The following is a 26,857-nucleotide window of genomic DNA, read 5'->3' on the forward strand; positions in this document are numbered from 1 at the left end:
ACACACACACACACACACCCAACCGTACAACCAGAGAGCAAGATTTTCTCTTATATTGTTATTAAGAACATTACATCTTCAAAATTGTGTATTTTCGTTTGTAAGTACCTGGTCAGTTTTTCGTCTGTATTCCCTGTAAAGCCAACCATAAGTGACCCTCACAAGCGTAATAATGACCACAATATTCGGCACACTTTGCAATCAGTTCATTTTCTATCCACCTGTTGCAGACGTCAGATGGGTTACGCATGATATCATCTGGCCACGTACATTTGGTCACTTTTGTCCCTTTGAACTTAATCATTATTTCTATTTCATTTGCATAATTATCATTCCATAGGAAAACATGAACTTGCTTAACTCAACTTCATTCAATAATATAGCACTGGAGTGTAATCCTGATCCTACTGATGCGTCAGCACAGTGGAGAAAGTATTCTTTCCGCTAAAGTTGTTAATGACCACAAATGTTTACCAATTGGCTCGGTATCGCAGCTTAGTCAGATTCAGAGCGCACTTCCTCCGTGAACATGATACCCATGGCCACCCTGAAGCTTGCCCGAATTTCGCACAGGGTTTTCCTGACCTATCAACCTTAGATGCGAGTTAGAGAGTTAATATTTGGGAGTGTAAATTATCTAGGAAGTAGGTTAGATAAACAGCACATCCCTGAGCGATTTAAAGAGGTGGGGGCACTTCAATCTGACACTCCTCATGGCAACTTAAGTGATGCACAGGTAATACTATACTAAAAAAAAAAAATAAAAATGATATGATTGTTACCGACACTATCAAGCTGAGACCCCCCAAAACACAAACTAGCAGTCGTGTAGGCTGGTCTGCTAATTTGACCACTTTCATTGACAGATCTCATCCAGTCAGTGAGGCATTCATTGTTTCTTCATGTGACGCTCAAACTTGGAAAAGTGTGCAATTTGTCTAATTGTTAAAGTTGATGTGCTCATTCATGCATGACATTATATCAGCACAATTAGGTATCAACGGATAGAGGAAGATTTCCCTTTCGTCACAACTAATATTGCGCTGTCCATATGTAGCTGACAATAATAGCAGCCTTCCAGAGTTGGATTACTTTTTTTTTGATACGCACTGTAGATCGATCGTGGGTGGCTGGGGACGTCGTGGTGCGCCACGTGACTGCAGCAAAATTTTCATATCGCATCAGATCCACTAACAAGGATCTGGTTATCCAACCTGAGATAAGGCTGACATGCCATTAGCACTCAGTTTGAAAGAGGTTCGAACAGTCAATGCTTTGCTGCAGCCTACAGTGTCACGTGAACTCACATGACAGCGTTGGCCTAATTCTTCTCAAAAACAAGGTTGGGGATTTTTTTTCTCCTCTATCATGTAAAGTTTATATGTAAGGTATTTATTTATTTGGCACAAGAAAATGTGTACTCGTCGGCGTCATTGTGTACAATTTTCAGAGCTTAGCCTGCGGATGAACAGAGACATCCGAAGGTTGCGTCTTATCTTCCATCTTTATGTTTTTGACCCTCCGTCCCCTGACCTCGTTTTAAATGAATGGGACTAATGCGTGGGTGCGCGCCTCTTAGGAGGGTGCAGCATTCATAGGGCTCGGGGCAAATATTTTAATAACATTACGAGCTCCACTTCAATCCTCACCAGAAGGGTAAAAGCAAAATGTGTGTTCCGTCGATTTTTGCTCGTTTCCTCGTTTGTCTTCGCTAATTCGCCGACGGGAAGTCGGGTGTTTTCATGACCCATTGGGTTGATGTATGAAGCGCGGTCTCGGAGTGAAGTCTTAGCAACGAGCCCCCTAGCAACAAGGCAAGCAAAGGGAAGTTCAATACCACGGAGGACAATGTTCCCCATACCTCCATCGGGTCTACTCTCGGTCCCCTTCAGGGATCCAAACACTCCGAGAAGATGCCAGATTGCTTCGCCCATTCTTGACCGATGACTGTGAACCAACGGCTGTCAACATGGATCAGGAATGTCAGTGTTCAAGCACTGATGAGCATGCCACATCGGATTATTTTTAGATTCTTCGTCACGCCCATGAAATATCATTCAGGACTCCGGGCAGTGCTTTTTTCCCCTTAGTGTACATGAGTATACATTTATAGAGTCCTGGCTGTGTGACTGCACACCAAGCACTCTCCAAAAATCACCAGTGGATGATCTAAACCCTAAGTCGGCCAAATGACAATGGAATAACGATAAATTTCCAAAGCACGGTTTCAAGATGTCACTGTTTAAACTCGATGACATTTCATTCTGTCATTACGACATTCATCACTGTCACATGGATTCTAGTGGGTTAATTTGGGTGGGTTATTAAAAACAAAACAAAACATTAACGCAGAGAGAGAGCACTATGATGTAGATAGGACTCTGGACTTATACAAATGATATTTGGGGTTCGAATCCTGCCCGGCGCATATGTTGTCATGGTCAAGACATTTTACCCACTGAGTCCGTCTTGACCTCAGTGTATATAGATGGGGTGATATGACCGGCATGGTCTTTTGAAAAAGCAGTGCTCCATCACTGGATCTGCCTTCCTTATAAAAGATTTTGATCATCATGGTTTGTACACTTTGCAGCTTGAAAACAGCTAAAAATGAGACAACAGACAACGTGGCTCTACTATAGCCTCTGGCTAATGTACTCCGCTATCCAACATCATTTATGTCCAATATTTGAGATTTGTTTTTGCACTCTTGGATGAGTAAATAGTTTCAAATCATATAGAGGAAAATACACATCGAAGGAAAATGATTTTCTTTCATGACAAAATGTCTTTGCAATTTCTCTTTAATGTCGTCGCAAAGCGTCTTACTCGATGTTTTGCCCCTCTCTGTGATTTAGCAAGTCACCTTAGGCTGTCAGGAAAATATTCTGAGATCTATCGTGTAATGAGTCCATCGGGGGCTACCCTTGGGGAAAGGGGGAGCCCCTTCAGGACGTGTGGGATGCAAATGGAGGAGAAAGAGAAGCAAATCGTAGAGGCCAGGAGCAGGGATGAGTTATGAATGAATGGTTATTGATTGATGTCATAGAAGCCCTCCAGTGTAAGTAAAACCCTAGAGGATCACCAGGCTGCTATCTAGGCCCTATATCAAACGAAATTCAGCCTGCTTCACCACATTCCATTCTCTACGACAATATAAAAGAATAGGTTTGTTTTGATATTTCTTTACACACATAAAACACACGTGAAAGCACATTTTCATAATATGGCAATACGGTTTCCAATTTTCTTGGCCTTTGTAGTCATGATAATACTAGGTTCAAGTCTTTATTAATATACAGATGATAACTGACGGCATGTTTCTAATAACACGATAACCTTCATTTGCGTAACGTAAATTTCGATGCAAGGCGTTTCTTTGTTCCGATATGCCTTTCCCCCTCCATCCTTGTGTTCCCTTCAGCTTTATGTGGATTGGGTGTAAGGGGGGGGGGGGGGTAAGTTGTAATGTGTTGAAAGCAACCAAGATCCTCCCTTTGATCACATCCCGTAAGGAACGAAGACAAACTATTTTTATCTTCTTCTTTTTTTTTTGGGGGGGGGGTATATTTTTCCAGACGTAATCCTCAAATTGGGGTCTGCATTTCGCATATTTTTCAAATCTTAGGCCTACTTGTCGTCCCAGGGTTGTGATTTACTTTTTCACAACACCTTTACAGATTTCTCTCAAAATTGCGTTTCGTGGCGGCCCCTCTGCTAGCTGTTCCTTATGATGCCATTGAAATGTGGAGTCTGGTTGGAGAGATATCATTTTACGTGGGTTTATTCTCGATCTTGTCATGTTCCCTAAGAAATCTCAAGTTTCACGACGGGGCCATCTCACCCTTGCATTGGATTTCAAGACAGCCGAGGATCAAGGTATGAGACGAGGAAAAAGGCCGAATCCCGTCACTGACAGATCTAATTATTATGCATCTGAAAGCATTTAGCAAATTAGTGCACTTACTTTCAGTAGGGAGTTCTCACCTCCATGCTTTCAGCATCATGCAGGCCTATGTCTGACTGTCCAGGGGCGGATCAAGGAATTCCGTAAAGGGAAGGTGCCTTTACAAAATTAAAGGGAGGACACACGCCCCCCCCCCCCCATTTTTCTTTCTTTTTCTTTCTTTTGTTTTAATAATAAATGAAGAAGAGGCGCTCGCCCGGTGCGCCTTCTCTGAATCCGCCACTGCTGGCTGTCTGTCTGTCTGTCTGACTGTAAGGCTGTGACTAGATCTATTTTTTTTTTTTAAATCTCCATCTCTTTCCGGGTCTGCGTCTTTCTGTTTCCTTCTGTCAGAGAAATGACAGAATACAACATTAATCACTTAGGCTGTCTTCTAAAGAATGGACGTTGTTATAGCTATCCTTAAGTGCAATTTAGTAAAATGCACTTACTACCATGAAGGTATTGTACAAGGACGTTTCACAACTCCGCATGAGATAGCTGTTATGGGGGTGACACGGCATCTTCTCCTGCGACAATAGCTCCGGTCTTATTTTCTCCAAGGACTTAAGGTTAGGGGTAGGGTTGTGATAGGGTTTTAGGTTTAGTTTGATGTGAGGATTAGGATTAGCGTCAGGGTCATGTTTGTGGATAGAATTTGTGTTAGACTTAGAGTGCAGATATTTCATGGGAGCAATTGTAGCAGGAGCAAATGTAATGGAACCGCCACATCAAAGTGATCAAGTTTTGCTGATTGTAAACGGGAAGCTGTGAGAGCTCAAATGGAAGAACACCATAGCTGATCAGTTGAAAGCCGCATAGGTCTTTGTGAAAATCCTACTAGACCATTCCGGCTCAAAATGGTATCACTTTATCAAAATCTGGTTCACTCGATTGACCTTTCAGTGCACCCGCCAAAATATTATCAACACCCCCGCGCAATCCGACTACACAGGAACCTTCCTGCGGAGAAGCTAAACAATCACCCCCTGTCATGCCTTTGCTTCAGAATTTGCAGGTTGCTCACTCCTGTGCCCATCGACAGGATGCATCAAACTTATTTCGATCCAAAAGGGGCTTAAACTTTTATCATATATGGGGGGTCCGTGGAATTTCCAAGGAGGATTGAAAGGGATCATAGTAACCTCTCTGGTCTTTTCGACTAGCGATGTATACAGCCGGTCGCCCCAACCTTACAAGGAGTCCATGGTCTGGGGTCCCAACATGGAGTAGCTTCATGGTCTCAATGTGTGCTCGCTCATTCAACGTCTGTTCCTGTATTTTCTTCTCTCTTTTTTTTTTTTTTTGTGCTCTGATATCATGTGTATGATGAGTGATTCCAGATGGTTGAGGATATGACTTTGGCATCTGGCTTGGCATCTGAGAGCAGACCTAACACGGTTATCACAAAGTCTCAGGGTTGGGACTGAGGCAACGATCTGAGTCGTCTCGTCACAACAATTCGATCGTGGGCAGAGAGCGCAGGAGGAGTGTCGGCTGCCAGGAAGCTAACCGGCATTCTCTCTCCCCTCCTCTGTTCCTTTCTAACGCGCGTCCTGTTCTCTCAAGGGACTATCGCAACTTACAGTTCGATCTGCAAACAATTACCCCGAGCCTTTAGCAGGCTGTAGGAGAATGCTAGGGCCTGACATTATTGTACACCACGGAGTGAACATGCTTACCGTGTGTAGAACACATGCCGTGCGAACACGGAAATCGCATGTATTAAAGAATAAATCGTATTTCAATGCGATATCTTCATCTCTGATTTTCAAAGCAGTCGATTGTACCATTAAAGTATTTCTCTAATCAGAATTTACTCATTTGATTAAAGAAAAACACAACCGCAACCATTATTTCATTGAAGACGATGTAGATGATTAGAAATGACACTTTAAAAACGCCGAAATTGCATTCGTTAGCTTACGTGTTATTTTGCGTTTACTGATTATTGACATTAGATGAATTTGTTTTTCCGTTGTATTTATGTATAGGTCTATGATTTGTCTATATTTATCATTGTACGGGGGAAGGGGGGAATGCAAAATTAGAATCAAGTCAAACCAAGTCGGATCAAGCGAAAGATCTCATGTGTATTGCATTTTCGTTTCCACAGATGACGAAGGCCGATCGTGGAGGAGACAGCTTGCCAGACAGTGCCGTTCAGTGTGCCGGGAGTGTTACCGAGAGATGAGGGGGAAGGGTCTGCACAGAGTGTGCGGCTCGGACAATAGAACTTATAAAGACATTTGCAGATTAAGGAAAGTGTCGTGCCTGACACAAAAGACGATAGTCGTCATTTTCGACGAATCGTGCAAGAGGAAAAACAGGTCGTCATCGAAGAAGACAGATGCCGGTAAGCACTATGTGATCACTAGAATCAATTGGCGCCATATACAGTGTATATAAATATATACATGTATAGGCCTACATATGTATTATTTATATTTCATAATTATATTCGTACATATGCACTAAATGCACATAATTTTGTGTATGCTGGCATTCATATAATTGCGTATACATAAGCATACATACATATACAATTATATATGTGTGTTTGTGTGTGTTAATCTGCATTCGTATTCACTGTTCTTGAAATGTTCTGGAATCTGGATCTTGAGTGCCATATTCTTAGATCCGTTTTAACATGGGAGCATACATTAATTTGATGCTGTTTCAGCAGAGAAATACAAAATTTATGAATGGATTACTCACGAATACACTGAAATACTAATAGATCAAACGAATGATGCACTTCACATACTTTTATCGCGAATATATCTCAAACATATTCATTCCTTCCTCCGTCGTGTTTAGTAGATTTGCGTTTCAGTTAGAAGCACTGCAATAAAATCTTACTTTATCTGTTTGTAGGTATGATTTAATCACTATAGGCAGTCCTAATTTTCTCCAGTAGTGTCACGAGACTTCTTAAAGATGGACTTCCCTCTATGGCAGAAAATGTACAAAATTAAATGATGCCAATGGATATAGAAGATTAGCCTAAATGCCAGCTTTAACCCAAATCTCATTGAAGACTTTATCAGGATTAAGTGACGTCCCCAATTTCCACGGGCGCTAAGACCTTTTCCCGGTACCGGGGTACCACAGCGATAGACTGCAATGCGATTAGTTTATATCAGGGAGGTGAGAAGCCTCCTGGTTTAAATCGACTCACTTAAGTCGGCTATCGGGTGTAATGTGTGATTCTTTGCGTTGATCACTTTATTTTGCCATTTGTTTCGCGGATTTTGCGCGCCGCCTTGAGATCGGTTGCGGGCGGAAATAACTAGATTGATGATCGTGGGCACGATTTCTTTGGCATGAGGAGTGTCGTTTAATAGAACGCAGGTGTACAACTCAATACAAGGGGAAATCATTATCGAGGTGACTCCAATTTTTGCTTTCAACAAAAATCGTGCCTTCTAGACATTGCTAGACAGGACACGTGTTTTATATTCTAACCCACTCTGACGGCTTTCGACAAGTTGATGTGCATTGATTTTTTTTTTCTTAGTGTATACGATTATTTTCCTTTTAAGTGAACATGATTTGGAGCTTACTCAGTCCAGATCGATTTATCTTGTTGGATGACCCCACTTTAATGATGTATAGTATTGCTTTACCTTTTTGGTCTGCGATTTGACGAACAAAAACACGTAATAAAGACACACACACAACAGTTTTTGAAAAGCTATTTACTTTGCAATAACAATAGTTCAACTCCTTTCTTCCTTGGTAGAACCGTGCTAACCTGATCGATTAATATAAAAGAAAAGCTGCACCTATAGGCCTACATTGTGACGTATTTCCTGTATTCTTTTTCTATACAGTTTTAATTTATCGGAGACAGAGGATGAATAAATCTCAGTTGCCTCTTCGTTTTCTTAAAGATATAATGTGGTTATCTTTTCGGTCATGTCGGTTGCCGAACATACCACAGCTGACTATAAATTTCATTATATCAAACGCCATGACGAGTATTACACAAATTACCGGACACCATTTACCTCAACTCAGACAAAAGAATACTTAACTTGTGTTTTTGCGTATTTCTTTTAAAGATTTATCTAAAGGAAACCGACCAATATTCATGGTGTAATTCATTGATTAGGACATTTTAATCAATGCTTCAACATCCCTATCAAACGCGCGGCTTTCGATCGGAACCGATAGCTCCTGATATCAACATTTATTAATAAAGGTCAGGAGTACTCTCACTTTTGCCGATCACATGGTACGCTTACGTCACTTTCCAATTGACGTCACGAAATCGTTGTCAGTCCTCTTGTGGGGTTGTTGTTTGAAAGGGAAAGAGAGGGAGAGAGGGAGAGAGAGAGAGAGAGTGTGTGTGTGTGTGTGTGTGTGTGTGTGAGCAATCCGCCCGCTAAATCCTGGGACTTCCGTCGCAGTTTATAAAGAGAATGATCCATGCCTTGGCAAGGGATACAGCAAGACTCGGCAGCTAGTGTTCGGTATCAGGGAATCTCGGATGAGTTTAATGTATGATGATGAGTAATAAAACGCGCTTTTTAGAAAAAGTGACTTTATTTTCAATGTTTTCTTACCTTTATGTAGTGTAGGTTATGAACTCCTGCATTCTGATGCTCACCTTTAGCATCAGAATTTACCAAGTCACACATGGGAATATGAATCATCTGCGATAAATCTGTGCTGCTGATATCAGATGACGAATTAACTCAGCTATCTCAGTTTGCACCCGAACAAAATATATCTGCCCTCATCATACTCCTTATTCCCCCGCCATTCTCGACCTGACAGTTAAAGATAAAATGCATTTGCTTTCCAAGCTGTTCCGTAAATTTCCTAACTCTCTCTTTTTTAGATTCAAACGATTTACAGATTCATAGATATAGATTTACAGCCCATTCGTGTGGTTTCCAGATGAGGAGTATCAATTTGTAGTGTTAAGAAGGGAACAATAACAGCAAGACATGCTTCAGTATAATCAGACTGCACCCTCAAGACAATTTTCAAGGCGCTCCTTGAACAGAATGGCGGTGGCTAGATAGCATGCCGTCATTTCTGGTTGATTCACTTGAGAAAGAGTTTGATGATAAGTCTGATGCATGCAAATTCCGTCATGTCATTCTCCAGAAACTTTGGTGGAAAGTGAAAGGCTTGCTTCTGCAAAGAGGAGTGCAACAAAATATAGAAACATGGCAACGATCGAAATTTATACGGTGACCCGGGGGCTCGATTCTTCTTTTATGTCGGGAATAAATGGCGCGGTCAAGTGATCTGTCTGTGGCATCACTGGGATTTATTGAATTGCACTTTCATAAGCGTGTGCTGACTGACGAGGACTGAGCACCGGAACCAGGGGTATGTTTTGTGGATAGAAGTATGATTGTAACCCCACTTCCGTCACAGTTCGCCGCTCCTGCCCGCGGGGGCCAGACTCCGCAATGACACCACAATTTCGATGATGCCGATTTAATGCACATTAAAACTGATGTTTTGATTTACCAGGCAACGGCAAAGAATTATTTCCGGCAAACATGATCCCTTTGGTACCTTGCAGTGATGATCCAATCTCTCTTTTCTCGTCTCTCTCTCTCTTCCTTCTTGTCTTTGTATATAGTGTACGTATATGTATATATATATATATATATATATATATGCCTATACATTTATATATATGCATATATTCGTCTCTTTCTCTGCTTTCTCTATAACAGTTTATAGTGTGAGGTGTAGTTTCACCTTTCCTTAATTGCCTGTCTCAATATCTTTGTATAGTGACAAAGCTTATCATAAGTTTATACTACCAAACGTTAAACACACCAGTCTAATTTACTGTACCTTGATCACACAGTCCCCCCCCCCCCAGTCTACCTATTGTTGAATAAATCACCAGAACACTATCACATTATATGATGCCTAATATGGCGCGTACAATTAGAACTCTTTGAAATTCGTCCATTTCGGAGCTTTGACACCCCACATCGGGAAGAGTGAAGTTTAACAATATTATTCCATTTCAGGAAGCATCTAAATGTATTTAACGTTAAAGGTCTTTTTTTATCATTGGGAGCAGTGATTTGAAAAATGTTCAAGATATCACATTTTATGCATATGTGTATAGGTCATTGTGTCACAAAACATCCTATCATATAAGAATTTTTCAATAAAACCTAAAATATAAGATCACTATTTTTCTCAATAAACCGAAACTGTAGACGGTTTAGTCTGTGTATGGAAACATTTTATTATAACTATTGTTCACATTTTGTATATTCAACAATGCTTAACAGTGATTATACTAATTCAAATTTTTACATTGGTTGTTCCTATCACTAACTCACATTTTAGAACTGTTTTGAAGCACTTATGCTGGGTTTGTATTTCATATGCAAATGGTAAATTATGCCTTTAATAGAAGACGTTTACATGCGACAAAATAGGTCACTCGTGAATATTAGAAGACAAAGTGGTCATGAACGTGCTAATCAGCATTCCCTATTAGGGCCTATATACGGGAATAGAACATTACGCCAGAAGCGTGCGGGGACGCAGATTGTTCACGTATCCCTAGTCAACACAGTGTACTTATTTTAGAATTTGATGTAAACTTCAGAAATTAGTAATGCTCACTATGCGGTGATAGAGTACCGTGGGCGTGTGAAGCCATTGACGGTTTTGACTAAACGGTAAACCCAAGCACCTGTATTATGGGCTGAACATTTTGAGAAAATTATGTCAGAAGTCAAGTTTGTGCGACGGACGTGTAAGAAAGAAGGAAGAACTTCGTTTGTGTCTAGCCGCGCAGCAAGGGAAAGCGCCGCGTCGGAACGGCGTGCGATGTCTGCGTAGAACGTGTGGGTTGGCGGACGGCAATCTATTTTGGCATACCGACGACACGTTCAAAAATTACAACGGCAATCGAAGAGTACGATAAAATTCTGAGAATTCTTGCCAATGTGTCATACATTTTATTAGAATAACAATTTGTCAATGATTATGACGTTAATAATATTGATGACATTGATGGTGATGATGGTGACGACGCCGGCGACAGAGAAAAAAATGGATAACTCAACTCTTTCATGCCAACCTCCAATGCCGGAAATACCTGAAAAGAAAAGAAAAGAAGGGGGAAAACCCGAAGAAGAAGAAGAAGAAGGAGGGGGAGATTGTTATCGGTGAAGGGGAAGGGGATCGGACCCTCGATCCGAGTTTAGAGTTCATCTTCATCTTATGGCTGTTTCTGATGAGTGCTTGACGAGCTTCCTGAAAGTTAAGAATTAGAGTCATTAGATATAATTTGAATGACACCCGTCGCAAATTAGTTATAACAACAAAGAAAAAAGGTGTATGCCTCGGTGTGTTCTTCCACACGCAGGACCCAGACTAATCGGGGGTTTGGGATAGAAGTAAGGTAGGAAGACCTATCAGGTACGTCAGATGAAGATAGAGAGGCATTTTTTTTTCTCTCTCTCGTCAAAGGGGCAGACTTTCCTACCCGTCAACGGCACCGCTACTCACATTGCAGATGGGATCCAATAGCAAACGTTTGGCTGAAGCTCAACGGACCAATTTGCCCTCTCGCTAAAAATAAACCGTCAGTAACAGTGTCGCCAGCTCACGTCAGGAACAGAAGAAAGGGGGAGGAATTGAAAAGTCAAAAGCAAGGCTGGAGACAAACCGCATGCCTGGTAAAAATCCAAGGTCATTCACTAAGGAGGGAATTCCGTTGGCACGCTCCTTGTTAAGTTTGAGGCAAGGAATTCTCTTAGAGGAAAGGGCGCGCGAATTTGAAGAGAAAGAAAGACTTTATGCTCGTCGTGTATTGTAATATATAATATCTAAAAACCACAGCAATTCAGAAGTGTGTTTCTTTTTTTTTTTACATTCAGTCCTTGCTTTTTAGGCCACTTCTTTACCCCCGGCGCTACAGTAGCAAGAATATCGGCTGGCACGCTCCATGCCAAGTTCGAGGCAAGGAATGGTATTCTCACAGAGGAAATGGCGCGAATTTGAAGAGAAAGAAAGATTTTTATGCTCGCTATGTATTGTGATAATGATATCTAAAAATCACTGCAATTCAGAAGTGTTTTCCTATACAATCAGCGCTTGCTTTAAGCCACTTCTTGACCTACGGCGCTACAGCAGCTTGAATATTAGCCCATAAAGAATAAAAGGAAAACGCTATACAGGGTGTAAAATTATGGAGTGTGCAACACTAGGGATTTATTTCAAATAGTATAAACAGGAAGTCTTTATGAAGTGTGATTTAGCACCGTTCTTAGACAGCAGCGTATTCCCGTTCACTATAAATACAGAATTTTCTGCTTCAAAGAAACCATGTTTCTTATGGCAGGATCCAATCGGAAAAAAAAAATGATACAGAGAGGTGCGACATTTACATTGGACATCGCATAAACTTGGTCTTAGCGGTTTTGGGTGTATCGTACTGGAATTGTCACGTGATCATTGCATGCGGTCGCTCAGTAGCGCCTATCCCGGAGTTGTCCTTTTAAGATTAATTATCATTGCAGACGCCAGTTTATTATGTCCTTAGTGTGAAAAAAAAAGCATTAAAAAAATCAGTACCAGACTACTGACGGAAAATGAGAAACTATTGACAATGACTGGGCATTAATCTGAAATTTGATATGGGAAAAATGGCGAAGACATATAACAAAAGAGAGAGAAAAAATGATAGTATTTCTACAACCATTTGGTGCACATTGACATGTTATCGAACGTGCATTAAAATCAATATTTTCCATAGTCGTCTCATTGTCATATTAGTGTTAGTGAGGGAAAAAGGGGAGTTTTGTGGATGGCAATGTACGAGAAACTAATACATGCTTCAGACATAATGACTATCGTTCAGAATGTAGTATACAGTTTGAAATAATCCCTTATTCCGCGTCTTTTGGCTTTCAAAAATCCGTCAAGACCGTTTGAAAAGCTCAGTCAACATGGTCAAGATGGCGACCAGACATGAAATTCGAACGCGCCGTCAATCGCCAGTACATAAAAACCACAAGACAAAAACAGAACACTCGTCCTCAATTAATGAACATTGTCCATTCTCCATTCTTGACTTCAACCACTTCGCTCGTTTCCTTGCTCGCGGGCACTTTGAAGCGCTATAATTCAGAACAAAGGGGAAGCAAAGAACGTCGTGCTAATGAGTATTACATTGCGGTCGCAGAGTTTATAGGTAAATTGAACGTATAATTAGACAGCTATGACGCGACCGCCTTTGTCAGCTGGAAGTACTTTATTAGTTTTAGTATACGAACCCGCAGAGAAAAGGCGGAGCGTGCAAATCACCGCTCCCTGTTTTACAAAGTGGGCCGTGACCACGCTCAATTTGAAGAAAGAATTATGAAGTTCCAGAGTTACTCCATTCATACCTTGACTTGATTACCAAGCAGATCTTGCAAACGGAAAAGGAGATTGGAACCAACACTGTAGCAGATTGGAGCTAGTTTCGCTAGTCGGCAGAGTAAGGGGCCTACTTTGAATGCAAGCACATTGTAAACGTAGAACCCCTCGCATAAGCAAGTTACTGGAACGGATGGGGAAGGGTGTGGGACCCCATAGATGATTTGACAGCTCCTGTGGTTAGTTTATCATCAAGTTAAATCCGTTGTAGTGCTGAAACGACTCAGACTCAGTTATCTTTAAGTCTACTAGACAACCGAAACGCCTTAGTAAATGAGAAAGTGAGGTAGTAAATGGACAATTATGAATAGATTTACAATTTAGTGATTGATATTCAAATGAATGAAAGAAGGAAGGAATGACAAAGAAGGGACAGTATTGGAAACTCATTGCCATTTTCCTTTTCTCTGCTGATGTATCGTAATGTAGTTACTCTGTCCTCTGAAAATATATTCTGTAGAAAAAGGAAATTTACCATAAGTAGGAGAAATTTGGAAAAGGGAATCTGCTGTCTCTCGTAACATTATGACATCTGTTTCTGCGCTTGTGTTGTTGTGTATGTTGTTTTAGATTATTGTTTTTTGTGTGTTAGTTAACATGTGTATAGTTTAATGTGCCTGTGTATGGGCCTACGTATGATTATGTGTGTGTATGTATGTATGATATTTGCCATTTGCACTTTATACCAGGGAATGATACGATTATTTTACCAAACTGATTTGGGAATTTCTTTGTTCAATCGATACTATTGACATCGTGTCAAATGGACGAGTTACGTCATTTTTCATTAATAACCGGCATGGAAAACTTGCCAAAATACTGTCATACTAACCTTTCAAATTCTAAAGGACCTCAGCATGAATATGACACACACTATTATCAATTTATATTAAAACTCTCCAACGCAGTCAGAATGCACCTGTACAAGGTCATTCAAGTTTACACCCTTGATTTATACGTCATTTTGACCACAATCTATTTTGGTACACAGCTTGATGGAGTATCCCGTGTAATCATTATCCTAAAAAGGTTCATGTTTCTTGAATAGCCGATGAGTCATATGGGTATTTATAATACACGCGTATAGAATTCTTCGATAAGTCTGAGCTGATAAAGACAGGACGACGAAAGTATGCGTCTTAAGGTTCTGCTTCCTTGCGGTTTTTTGATGTCGGAGTAGATTCCATAAGGGGTGCAGGAAAACCCCCTCAAGAGTTTGAGTTTAACCCTTTGTGTGCTTTGAGTGCCGATTGGCACAGAAAACCCCATAGAATTGTACACACTGTCAAAAGTCCATGGCACAGAAAAGGTTAAAGCGAGCTTGTCAACTGGCCTGGGAGAAGAAGATCACTGGGTTCCATTAATATGTCCCAGACAGGACGTCACAATCAATTGCGACTTGCAACTCACAGCACGTCTTTGATCTCCATGGCAACCACTATGTCATAGCATAGGTAGGCCTACAGCTGCCCTGGACAGTGTTTGAAACTGTCGCTGGGTACCTGCCTAACGCTGATTCGATTATGTTTTATTACCCCCTTGATAGTATGAGCGAGATGCTATGCCCTGGTTGATCTGAATGATCGACCTTAACCATTACGGGATTATAGGTCGGACAGTTAAAAGATGAATGATACACGTGCTCGAGCGTTGAGCTCAAACATTGACATCTTTTCTCAAAACTGCAGATGTATATAAAAAAAAAGACAAAGTTATAATAGCCATAGTGTCTTTTCTGCCTTTCTGTTAGCATGATTGTTGTTAATGCATTTGAACGATAGATTTTCTACCGTCGTAGTACAGACAACCCTGTATACTGACCATGATCACGGGACGAATAAGTCTGTTGTTACCATAGGCAAATTGTCTACTGAATTCTAACAGGTATTTTGAGAGGATGTTTGTGGCAGGGTTAATAATGTGACGCTTCTGTAGGATGTTTTGGTTTTTATTTTGTTTGTTTGTTGTTGTTGTTTGTTGTTTGGGTTTTTTTTTTCTTTGTGTTGAAAGGCAAAGCTACTAAATGTCAAGGACTACAGACATATTCGAGAATTTTATGATATAAATGTTATTTCACTCATTTTCCTCAGGCGACAGTTCGGAGAGTTCTGAGCAAACCCCGCCAGAGTTCTGCACCACCATCCAGCAGCAGTGTCCCCGGTGGCTGCTTCGTGGTCCCGTCTGCGGCACCGACGGGAGAACGTACCGAAGCGACTGCGAGCTGGAGAGGGCGAAGTGCGCAGGAAGAGCGGTGGAACGCGCCACCAAAGGGCCGTGCGTAAGACCTACCACCGTAGCGACCACCACACAGAGTGAGAACATGGTTCCCTGATTGGTTTTGATTTGGAGCTGATTCCAGCTCAGCAGGAATCTCCTCCATCGAGAATGACCTGCCAGTTCATGTGACCCTACATTATTCTGCCCGCCAACTTCTATAGGGGTAACTAAAAAATAAGTGGGTTCCGAAGCTCTGTTTCGATGTGAAATTTAAACGTACATACAGCTGATTTGGACAACATCATATGTCGGTCATAGTACTATGTAAGTTTAAGAATATGAAAATCAAGGCCCAACATAAAACATACAAATATCTCGATTTTCCAGTATTTTACAAGGACTTCACCATGTACAAGAACTTAAAGGAATCGAAAGAGGTCAAGAGGGAATTGCACACTATATTCAGTTGCGCTTTCATCCGTTTTATCAATTATTCTGATATTCTATTGTTGTCATTATGACTTCATAAACATAGGTCCGTCAACACCAAAGACGTGCCACCAGGACTGCCCGCATATCGCTCAGACAGTCTGCGGTACTAACGGGGTCACCTACCTGTCCAAATGTCATCTAGAAGTACTAAGATGCATCTCAGGCGAAGAGGTCTACGTGCTCTATGAAGGGCCCTGTCGCCGCAGACACGGAGGGGGCACCGGTGGAGGAAGCGGGTCTGGTGGAGGAGGAGGTGGTGGAACGGGAGGAGGAGGAGGCAGAGGAGGGGGTGGTGGAGGAACAGAAGGAGGAGGAGGGGGAGGAGGAGGAGGAGAAGGGGGCGGTGATGGATCGGGAGAAGGAGGAAGAGGTGGAGGAGGAGGGGGTGGCAGCACTGGTGATGGAAGTAGTGGTGGTGGTGGCAAATCTACCACACCTGCTACAGCATCGCCGTTGACTACCATCAGGGGTTCAACGACAAGTGTAACTCTGGAGAAGCCAACCACTACAATATCCATCCCAACTGAGCCACCCATCCCTACTACTTTATTTCCCGAGTTAAATCCAGGTAATTGACTTTTTTTGTTTGTGTGTTAAATACTTTGTTTGTTTGTGTGTGTGTGTGTGTGTGTTTGTTGTTATTTTTTTACTGTAATTTACTCCATACTGTTTAATTCAACCATCTGCAGTACTCCTTGAACCCACCACCTGTAGATCGGTCAATAAATCTCTTGTACATTATTGTTCATGTATTACGGTTTATCACGATCTTTCGATGCACGTGAGTGTAGAGGTTAATCATACTTAATATGCAAATACATTTTAGCGAGAGGTTTTAATTCACAGTTGCATATCGTTGTCAAACTGATTTGACAATGATCATCGTTACAAAGATGTTATGACAGTATACGCTCTACACTATAGCGCAATAGTTAATGTTGGAGGTTTTTCTTTTTTTTTTTAAACGTGCGTGTCTGTATGATCCGTAAGTAATGTGAAATGATAATCCAATGTCGTGATAAGGGAGGAATGACATCACAGTCATCTCTGAGGTCATTTACATGATGACCCCTCGAAAGAGGCCCCAATTAGCCGGAAATGAGCAATTGAACAGCAAAGATGCAATGTAACGGTTGTTGGCACTTATGTTTCCCGATTATGCGTAAATGCTTCTCTTAGAAAGGTGGCAACGGTGAGAAAACACTACTTGGAAATTGTGTGTAGAGTTAATGCTGGAATAGGCGTTCCCGAGGAAACGAGGGTGCAGAGAACGAGCACAGCCCGGCACACCTTTTCTATAGTTGATGAAAACTTGTAGCCACCTGGTAACACACTGTCGAGTTTTTACCTGTGTGGTTTCGTCGGTTGGTTTTCTGAGAACAAGTAATACGCAAGAGAGGTATGGCGTAAGCCTCGAATCGAAATTTCCACCTTCTTCAATTGAACTGCTTGCCGTTCGGTTTCCGAGGTGTGAGATGCATTTAGAGAGTTTATCCGGGACTTCCGTCGCATCTGAATCCCGAAAGTCCCTTCTCACGTTCAGGGAAAATACCACGATGTGAGCAGAGAGGTACAATTCCATCTTCCTGATGTGAGGGAGCTGGAAAACCCAATAGAGCGATTTTACCGTCATCGATGAAGATCTTAGATCAACAGGCACATCCTAATCTTATAGCTTGGGTTGCGGGAGATGATGGTAGGGGCATTACATCTTCATGTCAAGTTCAATATCTGGCTTCTTTACCAATGATTCGTCTTTTATTCGTACCCCAGTTCTAGGGCCAGAGATGTAATTCTGGCAAAATGGGTTTAGCGGACATGTAGGCACCGCTATCATCACACATGTCTCCTCCTATAACCTCACTGATGATAAGGGATCCTCAGTAAACTGTTGTAGTTCTTCTTCTTCTGTTTTTTTTTTCCCTTTGTGGCTTTCACTCAACAGGAGGTTCCACCATTAAAATTTGTGTTTTGCTGTTCACTTGATCAGAGGTCCTTGGTAACTACTACCTCGTTCATGTGTTACATGTATTCATTGAATGAATGAATGAATGGCTGAAGTTGCTGATTCAATCAAAGAGCTAACCTCGAGACTGGTTTTGCATCAAACTTGGAGCCTCCTTTAGCGAGACTTGGGGGGGGGGGGGAACCTCACATCCCAAAGTGCCATCTTATTGATCGTATTTCATTAAACGTTACTTGTCTATCTGCACTTCTCAATATCAATAACGACTATACGCAATGTCGTCTTTGCTTAAATCGTCATTTGAATGTTAAAGGAACAGCAAATTCAAAGTTTCTAGTAATATTTGTGCCTGCAGAAGTCAAAATTACTATATCATCCCACGTGTCAATGACACGTCCTCCAATGAAAAAAAAAAGTATGTTGATGGAGTGCAGCTTCAGGGCAGTTATGATACAGAAATATGATGTAGTCCCTGGTGTGCCCTTTTTGAACAAGATAATTTCATTGACTCCAATAGTGATGTCATTTGGTATTGTTGTATAGCCGATCATCACTTTCGGTTGATTCACTCTGCACCCTGATGCATGCAGCATTCTGTATGGGTGATGACTCGATGCCTCCCTCCCTTTTTGACTCTCTCTCTCTTTCTCTCCCTCTCTCTGCCTGTCTCTCTTCCTCTTTCTCTATCTCACTCCCCTTGGCCTGTGATCTTACGAATCTGTCATCCAAACTTTGGAAGAAGATGCATCATCGATTTGTTATTGACTCTCTGCCAGACGGTAATTCATTTTAAACCTTGTAGCAAGAAGTTCAAGTGCGGGTCAGGCAAAGGCGACACGCGAGGCATTAAGTAATAAGTCCCACCCCGTCTCCACCAAAGGATGAGGGGTGGATGACAGAGACGATGCATCCAACAATGCATTCTCCATGTCATCTCTCTCGAATCCTTGACGTCACAATGATGTCGTTTGTCCTATAGTAACAGAAAAGGGAAACGTTTAACCCGGAGCAATGTAACCCCCGAAGGCTTCAAAGTGCTCCTGCAATAAAATCTGAGTCATCGACATTAGTGTGGGCTGAAGCTCGAAGGGTTGATGTGCTAGCATCACAAAATTCTTCCAGGCTGATATCACAAATGCTTTTCTTTTAGAAGAGGCAATAGAAGTGATCTGCATAGATGTGTCCAGTGCTTTTCTGTATTAGATGATTTCACAATTGCTTTCATTGTATTATACCCTTACCGAGCACCCGCAGTTAATGTGGCATTTATACAATTCAATATTAAAGAGAAAGCTGCCATCATTGGTCATGGAAAAGCCAGAAACTCTTTAGATATCAGTGTAAAAGCGCTGTCATCACACGTACACTGAGAAAAAGGAAAGAGAGAAAAGAAGAAAAATGACGGAAAGGTAACGGAATCTGAGAAAAGACGAAGGGACAGTTGCAAAGTTACAACATTTCCTAAGTCGAAAATTCGAGTACAGTTTTATTGGTAGTTGGTAATGATACCGTTCCGCAGCTAGCACATGATTATTATTACAAATTGTGCGAGATTTTAGAGAAGGTCAGCCGCACTAGTATGGTATATGTAATGATCGTAATGATGAAAATGACTTAGATTGCCCCTTTGTCTCAAAGCATTAAAGTCCCACGTGAAAGAAACTGGCGATGCTAGACCACTTACTAGTTAAAGAGCGAGACCATGTTGGACCATGTGACCGTCTTCAGGCAGGATTAACATAAATTCTATTGATTTATTCTTGAAAATGAACAATCTACGCACTATATGTTCACCTTTATCAGCCACCGGTAGATACGCGCACAAATCCCCATGGTAGTAAAGGGAAAACGCAAATTCAGAATCTTTAGTTTTGGATGTATATCTCTTTAGTAGAAAGTCGCCGGCAATTCGTAAATACCTTTAATGCTTTCGTAAGTCTCTCGCCAGTAGGACCGCACCGACTCAATGCTGCTGCGGTTACAACACACAAGCTAGCAATTGCTCTCATTTCCTTCCTGATTGTTATCTCTCCCCAGATTGATGTTGACGCTGGGAGGGTGTTTCAAGGTCTCTTTTTTTAAAACGACGGCGATCACAAAATATGAATAATTTAGGTCAACACGTACAATATGGCAGAACATCGTCTCCAGTATTTGGTACGTGTTTAGCATTAATTTGTCTGCCCTGTTGGAGGAACCGTCTTATGTATTAGTATCTATTTATGTATTTGTTAGTTCGTTTGTTTGCTGTCTTCAAGATCCCACTTCTGGGATTGGTATGCAAATTGCGAATGTATTCTGGACAATGTTTACAAACGTTTTGACCCGAAGCTGATGGAGCATCAGATGGCTAGGATACAATTTTATTTACCTGGGTCATTGCTTGTTCGATCAGGTCATTAGCATCCTTGGACATTCCAAACTATATAAAAAAAAAAATCTAGCATTTCGTTTCATGTTATCATCTTCCTAGACTTCTCAAGATAACTTCTGTAAGAAAATCTAAGTAATAGCAAAATCTGCCTATATCACCACCGTACTGCAAATCGAAAGACGATTTTGTCGATATCTTTTATCGTTCACGATATCCAATACGTGATGGCCGATGGTCAGTTACTGTAATGTTTTGATTACGTAGTGCAGGTTGTGAGTAAGATCGATGTCACAGTCACTGCTACTGTTAAGAACATTGAAGCGAAGGGTAATGGAATGCTGCGGTGATTTTAGTGTCAGACGGTCTCCTGTTCTCTGGTAGCCGTACATTAAAGATTAAATGTGCATGTGCTGCACATTGTGGCAGATGCTCAATCTAGTTACCACCAGAACAAACTTGCGTAAGTACTGACTCACTGCTGTCAGAGCCACTGTGGACCGAAAGCTTGTAACAGAAACGGCAGCTCTTAAATAAGAATGACAACAATTAGTGGCGACGTTACTTAGATGAGAGGGATAGAGATATAGAGAGGTGAAACAAAATAAGAAGAAAGATAGTGGATTTATCCGGGCGCGTTCTCAGCATCTAGCTTAAATGCCATTGACAGTTTGGGAAACTTCTACATGCAACGCTAACTAGCCGATTTTTTTTTTCTCCTCTGAGAATTTTATACTCAAAACATCTCACCCAGAACCTGGGCGCAAAGCTCTCCTTAGCACGGAGCAGCCAGGAAAAGTTTGATTATAGGCATGTCAGATTGATGAATCAATGACAACTTTGCGGTCAATATCTTCCGCTCGCCTCTGTTGCCGTTTTGCCGCGAATGTCTGATTTTAATAGGGCGGCACGCGCGGATGCGTGTGATCCGTCACTTTGACTCTCTGAACGTGTACAGAAGAGTTGAGTAGAATTAAGTTTCACATTAAAAGTTTGTTTGAGTGCAGTTGCGTCGAATCTTCCCTTTGTCCAATCTTTATTTTAGCTGTCAATTATGACGATGAACTCGTTTCCCGTTTCTGCTCCCTTGTGGGTGCTTGCTTTTAATTGAAATTAATCTAGAGGTCATCTGTGGTTACGGACCGACGCGGCCCTTCGATGGGATGAGGCACAAGTTTTGCCGCACCCGGGAATCTGAACTGATTCTGAATTATGTATACCTTCTGAAGGGACACGACAGATGAGATGCAATCGCAAATATTGTGGTATTTGTTGTATCGTTGTATTTGCACATGATTGATGGGTCTGGGTCCATGTTTACACTTCAACTCACGATGATCATTAAATGTTAGACATACAAATATCATATGAAATGGGACGTGAAATGGGTTCATATAATTACTTTTCTTCCGATTCCGTAAAGTGATTTTCTCCCAGTGTTCATCCTATATACATTAACCCATCTACAGATGACCCTTCACGAATGTTTTGGAAACCTCAATGCGCCAGTCATGCGGGATACTGTAATAGCTGTATGTTCTGCCTTTCGAATCATAATACACATGGGCACAGACTGTGACCGCTACAAAATCTGAAAGTCTCGAATGTTTTATTTTCCCGGTTTTCTAACCCAAGCCGATGATCCTTACTCAGATGGCGGCCCGTGCCCGAGTACCTGTGCCAACAACAAGTGGAAGCCGGTGTGCGGAACTGACGGGAAAACCTACGAGACCCTGTGTCACCTGCGCTACGAGGCCTGTATGCCGGGAACACCTGACGTCTCGCTTGCCCACATCGGAGCGTGTAGCGGAGATGGTAAGACTACGTTGACTGTATTCAACCTTCGTGTATTTCCGTTTACCTTCTCAAGACTACTGTCTCCAAAGTAGTCTTGGATTAGGTGATACAAGGGTAGCTTGGTTAACTCTGTAAATGAGAAGCAAGGGCTTGAGTGAGTGACCTTGAGAAAACACTATTGCCATGAAATGGGTTGATCATTCATATAGACGGAACAAGCTCGTTGGTTACACCAGAGTGTATGAGGAATGACATACACCTCTACATCCAGTGTATGTATTGCCTCCCAATTTCGCAGTGAGAAATAATGAGATATCCAAACGTTCATTGTTTAAGCAGTTGTATTGGTTCCCAGACACTGTTCTTTCTGTGAACCGCTTAATGTGTTCGTGACGTCAATTGAGACAGACGCAACATACTACAGTACACCTTGGCTCTAGTGGGAAAAGTGTTCGGACGATGATCTGCTAGTGAAGGGTCATTGGTGTGGCAACATCTAATCCGCGGTGGTCAAACTTCTGTAAACATTTCTGAGTTTATTCTATATTCTTGGCAGCGGAGGGTAGCAGTAATTATTGGCTTTCGTGGAAGGGAACTGTTCAGGGACACTCGCATCGCACGGGAACAACAGCAAATGCGTTTCTTGTCATCCCTAACACGATGGATTTGTCATGGAAGAATGTTAATGCAGGTGTTTTGAGATGAGAAGACTAAAGTACAATCCTTGTAATACCTTCATGTCCAATAACTTGATCTCATTTCAATGACGTTTTTTTAGCGAGTGATGCCTGTGAGTCTGTCACAGTTATGTGCATCATACTGACGTAACTCTGTATTTTTCCCTGTTCCGTCCTCTCCTTTCAGCAGACTGCTCTACAATATCCTGCCAGGACTTCACCTACAGTCCCTGCTGCGGGTCCGACGGCATCACCTACTACAACAAGTGCGAACTGGAGCGATATGCCTGCTTCACCAACGTGCCCAAGGGAAAGCTTTACGTTGTGCACCAAGGAGCCTGCATCGCGCCCTCACCAGGTAGACCTTCGCCATGAATTTGCAACAAATCAAAATAAAACAAACAAACAAACAAACAACACACACACACACACAAACAAACAAACCAAAACAGATTTCGTTTTCTGGTTTCATTTCGTCGACTGTGTCAAACCTCATGCCATTGTTCTTTCGGTCTAGCAGGGCTACTGTCAAGATACTGTTATGTGGTATCACCATTCGATAGAATCATCGACATCAATGACATCAGCTTTCTCCTTGAATCAAAGTTAAGATAAAACAGCCTCTAAAGTGATTCAACTTCTGAAGAATTTCCTTTGAATCATTCCTCGTCACAACGAACAACAACATGACATTGTGGTGAGCTGGCGCCATCAATGCTTGTGATAAGATTAAGCTCTGATCGTGCTCTTTCCTCGTGATAGTGCATCGAAAGAGAATACAAAATGAATACGTATCATGCGCTAGGTTGAGGGTTTGGCATGATGTTCGTCCTTTGGTCGTAGTAATCAAATGTCAAGAGATCTTGGTCCCGATAACACGTCTCAACAGGTAATTTGAACAATCCGCCATTTTGTTTTTGTTTCATGATATATTCCCTATCATTTCTCAATATTCTTGATCTGCGATCACGTGTTTGTCTCGCTGTGTTTTTCCGTATTCTCATTGCTGCGTTTTGTAAATATCAATGAACGAGGCACTAAAGATGCCCTTGGGCAATTTCTTTCAGGAAATCACAACGAAACGTTAAGTATGGTACGGATCATTCAATGTGTTCTAAATACTACGTCATATTTTCAAAATTGAAGAAACTGTTCCCTAGTATATAATAGACCTCCGGACATTTCAAAGTGAAATATGAAAATAATGAAAAAGTACTGGTATTTTATGACGTGGAGAAGGAGAGAAAATACGCAAAGGGACGCTCGCGATGGGGTTAAGTTATGAGTATCTGCTGAGGTAGAACCCACGTGACCTTGCCAGGTACCTACGTGAGATAAAAGGCCGAGCGACCCCCTCAAAACACTCTTCAGGAGTTGTAATCTAATTAATGTCGTCTGACTTGAATTTCCCGCCAATCACACCTAGTCATTCTTCTCTCCCTCAGGTTGCCCGTCCGCGTGCCCGGCTCCTGACGATCACGAAGTGTGCGGCTCAGACGGTAACACTTACCCTTCCCTGTGCCACCTCAACCAGCAGCGCTGTGCAGACGGCAGTAATCTTACTATTGATCATCCGGGCCCCTGTAGGGTTGTGACTATAGGTATGGTCATACAGAGCGCATACATTGTTCATGGATTAGCCAATAAGATTAATTTCAAAGTTGCTCATGGTCTTGAGAAGGAGAGAGATAAGAAAGAGAAACGAAAAGAAAAAATTAAGAGGAAGGAGAAAGGATTTAGGAAGGAATGTTAAAAAGTTTACCAAACGGTAGGGATGCACTCTTTAACAACACAAGTCACTTGTTTTGGAGACGCGCTACAACTGAGGGGGAAAGAAACATTATACCCATGAGGCCTTGCGTTGCAGTGTTACTTTCTTGCAACGCGCTGTCACGTGATGCTAAACTTCAATAGGATTGATTACAGGTCACGTCAACCTGAGGGGCGTATGTTTACGAGATTTTCCTGAGCAGAATTACTAATAGTTCCTTCCTTTTGCATGCAAGACAGGCTAAATGGCAGAAAGTATGACGTCTCTTCGATCCGAATATCCCCCTCCCAATTGTTCAGGTCATGTGACATTTTGTTAAGCCTTGCCAACGAATGAAAAGAAATGAATTACGAACATGAAGTCACTATGATAGTATTGTTTTATCGAGTAATTGAGTCTTAAACCTCATAATGTGATTACTGAAGAGGAAAAGACATCCTGCAGCTCATATTGAAACCATTGGAATACGGGACATCATTTAATTGGGCAGTAAGCTCTCAGCATTTGACTTCACACCTGGAATCGGGCAAACGCGTTATCACAACCATTCACTGCCATGCGTCAAACGTCTCAATAAAAAGAAGAAAATTCGATTTAAATGTTCCCAACTTGGAGAATAATTCCCATATGGACGATTTCCGACGAGCGGATAAAAGCCATGGTAACGTTTGACGACGTCGAAATCAGAACGGGAGGTCTGGGTGTGCGAAGGAGTTTATGAACTGCCTCATTCTTTGCTGATGATCACGTGACCCTTTCCTCCACCTACCTCCCTCCCTGCCCTCCCCATCCCTTTTATGACGCAAACAAATGAACTTCATTGGCACGCGTCCCCCCTCTTCCTGATGCTGAGTTTATTTTGAATTTGAAAATGAAAATTCAGTTTTATTAGCAGGAATAAATCCAAACGAAAAGCATAGTCAAAACAAAGCCTTCCATTTTCTCCAAACAGAATATCGGCATGTACTAATCATCAATGTTATGGCCATGTTCCAATGTGCCTCATCTTATTGCGAATGTCATTTATTACGTAATCAGCAAGTGTCACCAAAAAAAAAAAAAAAGTTTAGCTTCCTTTTCCATCAATTGCTGCAGACCCATATCTGTAGAGCTTATCATTTCTGCATTGTTCTGTTTTAATCGTAGATCCGTGTAAGAGAGATTGTCCAATCTTCGTGTATTCGCCTGTGTGCGGCTCGGATGGTACGACGTATTTCAATACATGTTTCTTCGAGGTGGCGCAGTGCAAGAACCCCGAGCTTCGAGGCGACACCGGCACGTGTGGACTCAGAATACAATGAGAACCTGAAGCCCTACCTTGAACAAGACTAGCACTCGTCCCAAAGGTAAGTGTCCGTTATATGTTTTTATGAATGTCTGTATATTTACATGTATGTATTTATCATATTCTATTTGTTTTTATATTTGTCTCTTTACCTGTCATTTTATTCATATGTTTGTTTATTATACTTATTTGTTTATTTATTTTTTTATTCATTTATTTATTTATTTATCTATTTATTTTATTTCATTTATATGATGCTCTCAGCACAATCCCCCTGAACGCATCCCGTCACACATGCACAAACACGCGAAAAATACAATCTTGGTTAAGAAAAGTCGTAAATCCAGAAAGACCAATCTCGAAATAACAGATTACACCAGTTACGATAAAAAAAAAAAGTCTACGCTCTGCACAGTAGTGTTAATTAAACAAACACGTTATTTGGATGTAGCAACATGAAGGCAAATCTTCAAGTAAATAGTAAAAAAAAAAAAGATGGCTACGAGCAAGCATCAATTTCATTTATACAGATAAACGTACAGATCAAAAACAATAAAAATATGAGATTTGCTGACCAGCCAGAAACCATTATCAGTAGGGGTGAAATTCTATTGTTATTTTGCATTGTTTTGACATATTGTATCGAGTGGTTTCGACTGGTGAGGCACGAGTGTGCGCTGTAACGGGTATAGAATCGGGAATGATAACACCATGTTTACACACGCAAAGAGTGAACACGTAAAGGAGCAACATAAAACAAAATACTGGTAGCTGTGAATGCATAGAGTCATTTCTGTGGGGCATATTTCTCTGCGTCGATGCGTCTACCCCCCCCCCCCCCCCCCCATCCTCGACTTCATTAACTAGGAGGCGGAAGTGCGTCACTCGTGGTCGTTGTTAACATCCCAC

At 41.6% G+C, this 26,857-nt stretch overlaps 1 protein-coding gene across 1 annotated transcript; it reads left to right on the forward strand.

The window, feature by feature from the left end:
• The first annotated feature begins 5,289 nt into the window (after nt 1-5,289).
• On the forward strand, nt 5,290-25,964 carry LOC140244464 (agrin-like). The gene is made up of 8 exons (XM_072324102.1): nt 5,290-5,365; nt 6,063-6,302; nt 15,463-15,681; nt 16,131-16,649; nt 22,054-22,233; nt 23,083-23,250; nt 24,338-24,493; nt 25,810-25,964. Exons 1-8 carry the CDS (start codon nt 5,290-5,292, stop codon nt 25,962-25,964), a joined length of 1,713 nt encoding a protein of 570 aa, XP_072180203.1.
• The last annotated feature ends 893 nt before the right edge of the window (nt 25,965-26,857 follow it).

The sequence above is a fragment of the Diadema setosum genome, chromosome 2 (genome assembly GCF_964275005.1).
Source record: "Diadema setosum chromosome 2, eeDiaSeto1, whole genome shotgun sequence".
NCBI classification, from domain to species: Eukaryota; Metazoa; Echinodermata; class Echinoidea; order Diadematoida; family Diadematidae; genus Diadema; species Diadema setosum.

What these genes read in the sequence shown, in the direction of transcription:
- LOC140244464 (XM_072324102.1), top strand. Translation starts at nt 5,290, where the DNA reads ATGGTTGAGGATATGACTTTGGCATCTGGCTTGGCATCTGAGAGCAGA. An exon ending in CGGAGCGTGTAGCGGAGATG is followed by an intron (nt 22,234 to 23,082) that starts GTAAGACTACGT and finishes TCCTTTCAGCAG; the next exon opens with ACTGCTCTACAATATCCTGC. An exon ending in CTGCATCGCGCCCTCACCAG is followed by an intron (nt 23,251 to 24,337) that starts GTAGACCTTCGC and finishes TCTCTCCCTCAG; the next exon opens with GTTGCCCGTCCGCGTGCCCG.